General features: G+C 45.2%; 1 protein-coding gene across 3 annotated transcripts in view; it reads right to left on the bottom strand.

Moving 5' to 3' along the window:
- The window catches only part of CDK14 (cyclin dependent kinase 14), a 505,408-nt gene that overhangs the window by 271,568 nt on the left and 221,820 nt on the right, over nucleotides 1-12,020 (bottom strand). For all 3 annotated transcript variants that reach the window (XM_083189415.1, XM_083189416.1, XM_083189417.1), the window contains one exon: nucleotides 990-1,113. In XM_083189415.1, coding sequence (XP_083045541.1) covers nucleotides 990-1,113 — 124 coding nt within the window. The remainder of the gene's footprint in view (nucleotides 1-989; nucleotides 1,114-12,020) is intronic.

The raw sequence follows: 12,020 nt of genomic DNA, 5'->3' as shown, positions 1-12,020 counted from the left end.
AAGACAGGGGATGGGGGTTAGAAAAAAATCAGGCAACGCTGGGATCAACATCTACAGTAGTTTACATATTTTATTATAAAAGACTAATGCTGCTCCTCCACTCCATGGGGGGAATTCAAATATTTGCATGCAGGTGGCTACTAGTTTCTCCATTCGGGTACGCAAAGCCAACATCTCTGACGTTACTGTTATATTGTTCCGCCATTTTGAGGGGCTGGTAATTAGAGTAGTATATAATAATAAAAGTCTAAAGCCCCATACACACTACACGATACTAGTCACAATATCATACAGAAAGGGCTTTCTGAGTGATATTGTGGACAATATCGCCTGGTGTGTAGCTCCCTGTCGTTAACGATGTGCCCCTTGTCCAAGCATGTCCGGACAAGGGAGGTCATCATTAACAATGGCCATGCTGCAGCGGCAGCACTTGTGTATGCAGTTGCCTATGCCTGCCCCCCCCCCCCGCCGTGTCAACAAGGCCGACAATATCGGCGAGCATCATTTAGTATGTATGGGCCTTTATCCTATAATCCCTGCCATATATAGTGAATAGAAATTGCGCAACGTACTTCTACATGTTAGAACCCCTCTGAACTGCCCATGTGTATACTATGCCTTGTGTATACTTTTTCATTTTATATTTGCTTAGAGAAATGTAAAAAATATAAACAACTTCCATTAGAAATCTGACATGAATTTTAAAATTGTAAAAATAATATCACTTAAAAAAAAAAAGGGGGATTACACTAATAAAACAAAAAATACACTTTTATTGAACGAGCCTTCGAAAAAACATGATTTGAGGCTTGGGGGGGGTGGGGGGGTTTTTCCATGTAAGCATGCTATTTCGAGATAACCATTCCATTACAAAAAACATGCACAATAAGGATCAGATATTATCTAAGGAACAAACAAAAATCAATGAAGGCCGCTGGCTTCTTTCTTTAAATAAGAAAATAAAAAATCAAAGTGAAAGGTCTACTTACCAAAGTCAGCCAACTTCAGCAACCCTGTATCGCTTATTAGAAGGTTCTGTGGTTTCAGGTCTCTGTGTAATATGTGGCCTTGGTGAATATAAGACAGGCCTCGGAGCAACTGAAATAAAAACAACTGCAGAAAGAGAGAGAAAAAAAATTATATTTCCAGAATTTGGAATGTTTGAGAAATGCAAAAAAAATAAAAACAATGCTACGTATGCAAAACACTAAACATATTACATATTGCCCACACAATATAATGGATGGTGTCATTGTAAACCAAACAATCCTACAGCCAATGTCGCGAGGAAAGTGGCCACAATATACACACGACCAACCAAAACAGATATATAGATATATACAGATATAAACAGATATACTCGGCCCTCGTTTTATTCTAATGTGCTCCATGTTTCCAGTAGTATTTACCACCAGATGTAGATCTATTGAGTTACGTAGTCCTTACATTTGTGGGAAACCCTGATTCCCAGATGGCCAATCAGATTTCCCGATTGGCAAACTTAGCTGACCAATAAAATCCATGACGCCGATTCCGGGTTGGAATTGGCAAATCAAGTTTGTCCAAAATACTGCATATTGCTGATCATCCAATACAATCAAATCATTGGCTCGATAGAATGGGCCCCACTGGTAAGAGTGTGGACCCCCACTAGTCAATTAACATACTGAATTTCACTGATCATTGAGCCAATGATTTAATTGAATTGGATAGAGTCTTCAAGTATGGGCCCCACTGGTCAATTAACACACAGCAAGATCATCTGGAAAACATGCACTGAGTGTGTTCCGTGAAGACCATGTTTCAGAAACACTGTAGCATAGCGATAATACATTATTTCACGTGAAAGAGTGGATTTGTGGGTTTTGAAGAATTGAAGAATTTTTGGCCAATGAACAAATACTTTTTAATTGAAACACATATTGTAGATTTTGATGTATGTGTAAAAGATCATACTCTGATTGCTCTTTTCTCTCTGACCTTTTGACATTAATAACGTGATGTCTATGCATAAATGCCCGCCGGCTTTCCAAAGTTTCAGGCATAACAGGAAATATTAAGTCATTTATTCAATTCCTTTTGCATTGTAGTAAGCATTCATTTCACAGGCACCTAAAGTGCAGGAAACATTTTGTTCTTCAAGGGGAAAACAAATGCTCACACGCCCAGTCCAAGCGAGCCGAACAGAGAACGCGGAAGAGTCAGCAACTTCCATATCTACAGAATTGCTGCTTACAGGACAGGGGCGGATTGGGAATTAAAACCAGCCCGGGAAATATCTTGAAGCAGCCCTAATGGGGGTGTGTGTGTAGCATTATGGGGGTGTGGCCTATTTCAACGAGGCCACACCCCATTTTCGCTGCTGTGGGGGCATGGCTAGTTGCTCTCCGAGCTGCTTGCTGTGTCCCCAGCCCCTCAGGCTACAGAATAGGCGCATGGGAGGGGGGACGCAGGGTGGTGTAGAATGATGGGAGGGGAGATGCAGGGTGGCTGAGGACGAAGGGAGGGAGGACGTATGCAGGGTGGCATAGGACCAGTGGCGTCACTAGGGTTGGTGTCACCCGGTGTAGGAACTCATGGTGTCACCCCTTCCCCCCCCCCCCTGCCAACTTTCTGGAAGACAGAGAATGGATGCTTGTACGCGCCGGAGGCGTGCCGAAAAATTGGGGGTGTGGCCTATCAGAAGGGGGCGTGGTCTGTACCATGATTGTACTGTGTACCTGCAGATTGCACATTTTAGCAAACTATACCCATTACACATGACGTAATGCCAATTACACATAATGCGGCACACGTGATGCCAGTTACACATTACGCCCCACACCGCAATGCTAATTACACGATACACTGCATTCTGTGATGCTAATTACACATTATGCCGCACACCTTGATACCCATTACACCCCACACTGTGATGGCAATTACCCAACGCTCCCCACACCGTAATGCCCATTACACTGCACAATGTGATGTCCATTAAACATATGCCCCCACAGTGCAACACATATGCCCCCAGTGCCAGATATGCCCCCCACAGTGCAACACATATGTCGTAGTGCCAGATATGCCCCCCACAGTGCAACACATATGTCCCAGTGCCAGATATGCCCCCACAGTGCAACACATATGCCCCGGTGCCAGATATGCCCCCAGTGCCAGATATGCCCCCACAGTGCAACTTACTGTTGTCCCCTGCCGCCGCTGCTTGCTTCTTCCCTGGGGAGGGGAGCGCATCTTCTGTCTCTCCTGCCCCTCCGTCTTCTATCTCGTGGGCTGGCTCCTGACTGGCTGCCAGCCCGCGAGCTCTGATTGGTGTCTGTGTCACAGTGACACAGGGAGGGGAAGGAGAGATGCGCTCCCCTCCGAACGCTATCAGCAGTGGCGGGGCGGCGGAGGCCACGCCCCTGCCACTTACATATGCGCGCATGCGCATTTACAAGTTTTAGGGGAATTAGTTATGGGGGTACGGGGTACCGGCAGTATATCTTTTACCGGTACGCCATACTGCCATACTTGCACCACTGGTGTCACCCCACTTACTGGTGACACCCTGTGCGGGTCGCACCCCCCGCACCTGCCTAGTGACGCCACGGCATAGGACGCAGATTGTGAGGGGGCATGGTGGCACAGGATGCAGTGTAGGAGGGGGAACGCAGAGTGACAGAGAATGCAGGGAGGGGAGTCGCAAAGTGGTAGAGGATACAGTGGCGTTGGTTGCATGGTGGCAGAGGATACAGGGAGGGGGGACGCAGGGTGGCGTTGGATGTAGGGTGACAGAGGGGAGACACAGAGTGGCATAGGATGTGGGTTTGCGGAGGATTCAGGTAGGCAGGGGGAAGCAGGGTGGCGTATATACATTATACATATGCCACACACCGTGATGCCCATTATACATATGTCACACACCGTGATGCCCATTATACATATGTCACACACCGTGATGCCCATTATACATATGTCCCACACCGTGATGCCCATTATACATATGCCGCACACCGTGATGCCCATTATACATACTGTATGTCGCACACCGTGATGCTCCATTATACATATGCCGCACACCGTGATGCCCATTATACATATGCCGCACACCGTGATGCCCATTATACATATGCCGCACACCTTGATGCTCCATTATACATATGTCGCACACCGTGATGCTCATTATACATATGTCACACACCGTGATGCCCATTATACATATGCCACACCGTGATGTCCATTATACATATGCGACACACCGTGATGCTCCATTATACATATGTCACACACCGTGATGCCCATTATACATATGTCACACACCGTGATGCCCATTATACATATGTCACACCATGATGCCCATTATACATATGTCACACACCGTGATGCCCATTATATATATGCTACACACTGTGATGTCCATTATACATGTCACACACCGTGATGTCCATTATACATGTCACACACCGTGATGCCCATTATACATATGTCACACACCGTGATGCCCATTATACATATGTCACACACCGTGATGCCCATTATACATATGTCGCACACCGTGATGCCCATTATACATATGTCGCACACCGTGATGCCCATTATACATATGTCACACACGTGATGCCCATTATACATATGTCACACACCGTGATGCCCATTATACATATGCCCCACACCGTGATGCTCCATTATACATATGCCACACACCGTGATGCCCATTATATATGCCACACACCGTGATGCCCATTATACATATGCCACACACCGTGATGCTCCATTATACATATGTCACACACCGTGATGCCCATTATACATATGCCACACCGTGATGTCCATTATACATATGCCACACACCGTGATGCTCCATTATACATATGCCGCACACCGTGATGCTCCATTATACATATGCCATACACCGTGATGCTCCATTATACATATGCCGCACACCGTGATGCTCCATTATACATATGTCACACACCGTGATGCCCATTATACATATGCCACACCGTGATGTCCATTATACATATGCCACACCGTGATGCTCCATTATACATATGCCCCACACCGTGATGCTCCATTATACATATGCCACACCGTGATGTCCATTATACATATGCCACACACCGTGATGCTCCATTATACATATGCCACACACCGTGATGCCATTATACATATACCGCACACCGTGATGCCCATTATACATATGCCACACCGTGATGTCCATTATACATATGCCACACCGTGATGCTCCATTATACATATGCCACACACCGTGATGCCATTATACATATACCGCACACCGTGATGCCCATTATACATATGCCGCACACCGTGATGTCCATTATACATATGTCGCACACCGTGATGCCCATTATACATATGTCACACACGTGATGCCCATTATACATATGTCACACACCGTGATGCCCATTATACATATGCCCCACACCGTGATGCTCCATTATACATATGCCACACACCGTGATGCCCATTATATATGCCACACACCGTGATGCCCATTATACATATGCCACACACCGTGATGCTCCATTATACATATGTCACACACCGTGATGCCCATTATACATATGCCACACCGTGATGTCCATTATACATATGCCACACACCGTGATGCTCCATTATACATATGCCGCACACCGTGATGCTCCATTATACATATGCCATACACCGTGATGCTCCATTATACATATGCCGCACACCGTGATGCTCCATTATACATATGTCACACACCGTGATGCCCATTATACATATGCCACACCGTGATGTCCATTATACATATGCCACACCGTGATGCTCCATTATACATATGCCCCACACCGTGATGCTCCATTATACATATGCCACACCGTGATGTCCATTATACATATGCCACACACCGTGATGCTCCATTATACATATGCCACACACCGTGATGCCATTATACATATACCGCACACCGTGATGCCCATTATACATATGCCACACCGTGATGTCCATTATACATATGCCACACCGTGATGCTCCATTATACATATGCCACACACCGTGATGCCATTATACATATACCGCACACCGTGATGCCCATTATACATATGCCGCACACCGTGATGTCCATTATACATATGCCACACACCGTGATGCCCATTATACATATACCACACACCGTGATGTCCATTATACATATGCGACACACTGTGATGCTCCATTATACATATGCCACACCGTGATGCCCATTATACATATGCCACACCGTGATGCTCCATTATACATATGCGACACACCGTGATGCCCATTATACATATGTTACACACCATGATGCTCCATTATACATATGCCACACACATGATGCCCATTATACATATGCCACACACCATGATGCTCCATTATACATATGCCACACACCGTGATGCCCATTATACATATACCACACACCGTGATGTTCATTATACATATGTCACACACATGATGCCCATTATACATATGTCACACACCGTGAGGCTCCATTATACATATGCCACACACCGTGATGTTCATTATACATATGTCACACACATGATGCCCATTATACATATGTCACACACCGTGATGCCCATTATACATGTCACGCACCGTGATGCCCATTATACATATGTCACACACCGTGATGCCCATTATACATATACCACACACCGTGATGTTCATTATACATATGTCACACACATGATGCCCATTATACATATGTCACACACCGTGAGGCTCCATTATACATATGCCACACACCGTGATGTTCATTATACATATGTCACACACATGATGCCCATTATACATATGTCACACACCGTGATGCTCCATTATACATATGCCACACCGTGATGCTCCATTATACATATGCCACACACCGTGATGCCATTATACATATACCGCACACCGTGATGCTCCATTATACATATGCCGCACACTGTGATGCTCCATTATACATATGCCACACACCGTGATGTTCATTATACATATGTCACACACATGATGCCCATTATACATATGTCACACACCGTGATGCTCCATTATACATATGCCACACACCGTAATGCCCATTATACATATGCCATTGATACACCGCTCACCAGAGTAGGTGAGCGGGCTGTCTGCGAGGTGGGGGACTGGATGTGGCTGGATCAGCTGAAACGCTGCTTTGAGTTGAGCAGCGTGTCAGCTCTTCCAGCCACATCCAGTCCCCCACTGCGCTGACAGCCCGCCAACCTCTTATGCTGAGAGTGGCTGTCCGTTGTTACAGCCATATAGCATCCCTTCCCACGCCCCTTAGCAGCAGAATGGACTTACATACTTATACACATAACGCCAGCAGTAGTAACGATACTTATACACATAACACCCATGGTAGTAACGATACTTATACACTTAATGCCCACAGTAGTAACAATGCTTATACACATAACGCCAGAAGTAGTAACAACGCTTGTACACGTAATGCCTACAGTAATAACAATGCTTATACATGTAATGCCCGCAGTAGTAACGATACTTATACACATAACGTCAGCAGTAATAACGATACTTATACACATAATGCCCACAGTAGTAACACTTATACACATGATGCCCACAGTATTAACAACGCTTATACACATAATGCCCACAGTAGTAACAATGCTTATACATGTAATGCCCGCAGTAGTAACGATACTTATACACAACGCCAGCAGTAGTAACAATACTTATACACATAACGCCAGCAGTAGTAACAACGCTTGTACACGTAATGCCCACAGTAGTAACAACGCTTATACACATGATGCCCACAGTAGTAACAACACTTATACACATAACGCCCGCAGTAGTAATGACACCTATACATGTAATGCCCACCGTAGTAACAACACTTATACACATAATGCCCGCAGTAGTAATGACACCTATACATGTAATGCCCACAGTAGTAACAACACTTATACACATGATGCCCACAGTAGTAACAACACTTATACACATGATGCCCACAGTAGTAATGACACCTATACATGTAATGCCCACAGTAGCAACAACACTTATATAAATGATGCCCACAGTAGTAACGATACTTTTACACATAATGCCCGCAGTAGTAATGACACCTATACATGTAATGCCCACAGTAGTAACAACACTTATACACATAACGCCCGCAGTAGTAACGATACTTATACACATAACGCCCGCAGTAGTAATGACACCTATACATGTAATGCCCACAGTAGTATCGATGTTTATACATGTAACGCCCACAGTAGTAACAATACTTATACACATAATGCCCACAGTAGTAACAACACTTATCCACATAATGCCCACAGTAGTAACGATACTTATACACATAATGCCCACAGTAGTAACGATACTTTTACACATAATGCCCGCAGTTGTAATGACGCCTATACATGTAACGCCCACAGTGTGGCTGGGTGGTGGGTGAAGGAACTTGCGCGGCAGGAGGGTTAAGTGGGCGGTCGGCTGAGTAGGGTGCTGTGTAGGCGGCTGAGTGCATCATCACCGCAGCCATGCTTTGGGGCCCCTGAGAACGCCGGGGCCCGGTCAGCTGTACCCTTTGACCCACCCTGTCGCCGGGCCTGAGTACATCCCCCACCCCCATAGGCAGACATGTCACGTAATCAGATCCCCCTCCAGCACAGCCCCCAGTCCCCCCAGCAAATAGGCAGACTTGTCACATATTCCCATGCCCCAGGCCCTCCAGAACAGCCCCCCCATAGGCAGACATGTTACATACCCCTCCAGCACAGCCCCTATAGACAGACATGGGGGGGGGATCTGAATGTCACATGTCTGCCTATGGGGGAGCTGAGCTGGAGGGGGATCTGAGTTGTCACAGTGAGTCTGTCTGCCCTAATGTCACAGACCCCCTTCCCCCTCATGTGCAGGAATGTCACACACACAGATTCCCCTCCAGCAAAGCCTACCTACACTGTAACTGGCACATGCAGGGAGATTTATTCCCCATGTCCCTCACACACAGCGACAAAGGTGAGTGTCTCTCTCTCCCCTTACACTACACCCCCCCCCCCTAACAAGTTTGCCAACCAGTGTCCCCAGAGCCCACAGTGTGACTCACATTATAATTCTTTCTGGAAGATGAGAAGCCCGGCCACAGCGCTGCTGCTCCTCGTCTCTCTTCCCTCTCAGGCTGACGTCATCAGTCTGAGAGGTGCTCCCCCTGGCTGCCAGCGGCTGTATCTGCAGCTCATTGCAGCAGCAGCAGCAGGGAGGAGGGAGCCGGACGGAACGAAGCACACGCAGCCATCTTCATTGAGGGCACAGTGCCGCGGCCCAGCACGTAGATGCCGCGGCAGCCCAGTGAGGTAGGCGGCCCATTCTGACTTAAAAGGTGGCGGCCCACCGGGAAACGGCCCGGTTTCCCGGTGGGCCAATCCGCCCCTGTTACAGGATCATTACGGTTTATAGACTAGAGTGTATGCCTTTAAACATCCCTCCCGACATATTTACAGTAAGAGCTGGAAGCTGTGGACGCCATGGTCCTGCATGCAGGAAAGTTAGGGGCCATCATCCGTTAACTTCTGCACCTGGGAGCCGTGCACTTGGCAATTAATAGGTGTTTTAGATGGTTACGGTGAGTCCTGGTGCTTTAGAAGGGTATGCGCTTGAAGCATGGCTAGCGCCATACACTGATATGGTGTCCATGTCAACTTACGTCGACATAGACACAAAGAAAACGTGAAAAAATCACGTCGACCTTCCCATTGTCGACCTAATGCTTGTGTCGACTTTTCGACACTGATCACCTAAGCGACCTGATCCCTTCTGAAGTCCCGAAACATTATATAGGAAAGTTGTTGCTTTTTTTTATACACTGTATAGTTTTTGTGTTTTGTTTTTTTTTACCCTACAATATTAATGCTTATATAGCAACTTTATGGTTGTGTATTTTTAGTATGCTTACGGAAATAGGGGCGTGTCCGATGGATCATTTGCATCTGGAATGGAGTGGGCGTGCATCCCGATATGAATGATGGTGTGCTGCAGAAAGGAGAACAGAGGACAACCAGGCCTTCCGCATGCAGGAAGACAGACACTACACAAAGGGGCAGATGTATTAAGCTTTAACAAGAGATAAATGCAAGGGTGATAAAGTTATATATACATCCAGCCAATCACCTGCTAACTGCCATGTTACAGGCTGTGTTTGAAAAAACTCAGTAAGGAGCTGATTGGCTGGACATTTATCTCTCTTTCTCACACTTGCATTTATCTCTTGTTAAGGGTTAAGAGAGGCGAGTTCTGCATTGTAACAAGCAGGCGGGAAGGAGGCCGCAGAGGAGTCTGAATCAGAATGCTGCTCTGAGTGTCAATTTTGTTTTGCTTTTACCAATAAATAATGGATAACTCTATCTGGATATATATTTTTGATTTGGAATGATAAAGCTGTATCAGTCGCTCTGTTGTTCCTGATGAAGTTGCCCCTGATGAAGTCATGAGAATGACGAAACGCGTTGGACTTTCCACCATCAACCCACCAGAGTTGTGCATACATTTGTGAACATCTTTTGAGCAATTCATCTACCCACCAGAAGTGGCATATTGTTGTAACACTTGTGTTTGTGTTTATTTGTTACACCCGATATAGGGTGATTCATGTGCAATTTCATTCTTAATCCTTTTGTATTAAATACAATTATTTTATCTAAATTGCTGTGTTATTCTAGCGCCCTCTGAAACCCCCCTTTCTTTCTCATTTCTATTTCCTGGATCCTATGTAACAGAGGATCCCTCGGAGGTGCTGCTTCCAAAAACTCTGAGCGCAGAGAGGGGACCCCCATACCTTGTTATATATATATATATATATATATATATATATATATATATATATATATATATATATATATATATATATATATATATATATATATATATATATATATATATAGACAATGAATAACCTGCACCCATCGGGTTTCTTACTGGATCAATAATCACTCAGACGCCAAAGCTTTAAGCAACGTTTCGGGGGTTTATTCCCGTCCTCAGGCTTGGAATAAACCCCCGAAACGTTGCTTAAAGCTTTGGCGTCTGAGTGATTATTGATCCAGTAAGAAACCCGATGGGTGCAGGTTATTCATTGTCTATGATACCTGCCTCTCCTGCACCTCGGTAATTGACCTTGGAAGGACAGAGTGCCAGCACTTCGTACAATATATATATATATATATATATATATATATATATAGGTACAGGATAGGTGCGGCACTCAGCTTTCTCAAAGAAACACGACAATACAGTGTCTTGGTGATCAACGTTTCAGTGCTCTCTTTATTGGCACTATCGTCAGGATATCCTAACGATAGTGCCAATAAAGAGAGCACTGAAACGTTGATCACCAAGACACTGTATTGTCGTGTTTCTTTGAGAAAGCTGAGTGCCGCACCTATCCTGTACCTACAATCCGCTGCACCATCAGCTGTGAAGGCACCAGCGCCAGTACTCTCCTGCAGCTTGGAGTGCCGGTCCAACTGGATCCTATATATATATATATATATATATATATATATAGTCTAGTTGCGATAAAGCGGCACTGGAAGTCTTGTGAAATCTTTTTTAATGCTGGTTCAAAACATACACAATGTCCGACGTTTCGGAGATCAACCGTCCCCTTTTTCAAGGTGTGTGAGCTCACACACCTTGAAAAAAGGGGACGGTTGATCCCCGAAACGTCGGACATTGTGTATGTTTTAAACCAGCATTAAAAAAGATTTCACAAGACTTCGAGTGCCGCTTTATCGCAACTAGACTGTATCCACTTACTAAAGGAGGGCACGGAAGCAGCTGCAGATATAGCAGGAGTGCCGGACCGTCGACAAGTATATATATATATATATATATTTATATTTATTCACAAGGTCCGGCACTGCCTGTACACATACAAAGATAAACTTGGCTGGCAGCTCGTCCACTAGTCAGCGTTTGTTGCTGACCACATATAGAAATCCCAAATGAAACACGTCACTCTGGGTCTCTTTTAAACAAAAGTGTGATTTACT

Source organism: Crinia signifera, chromosome 5 (genome assembly GCF_055691185.1).
Source record: "Crinia signifera chromosome 5, ASM5569118v1, whole genome shotgun sequence".
Lineage (NCBI taxonomy): Eukaryota > Metazoa > Chordata > Amphibia > Anura > Myobatrachidae > Crinia > Crinia signifera.
The sequence above is the reverse complement of the archived record's forward strand: the minus strand, read 5'-3'. Positions and strand labels throughout refer to the sequence as shown.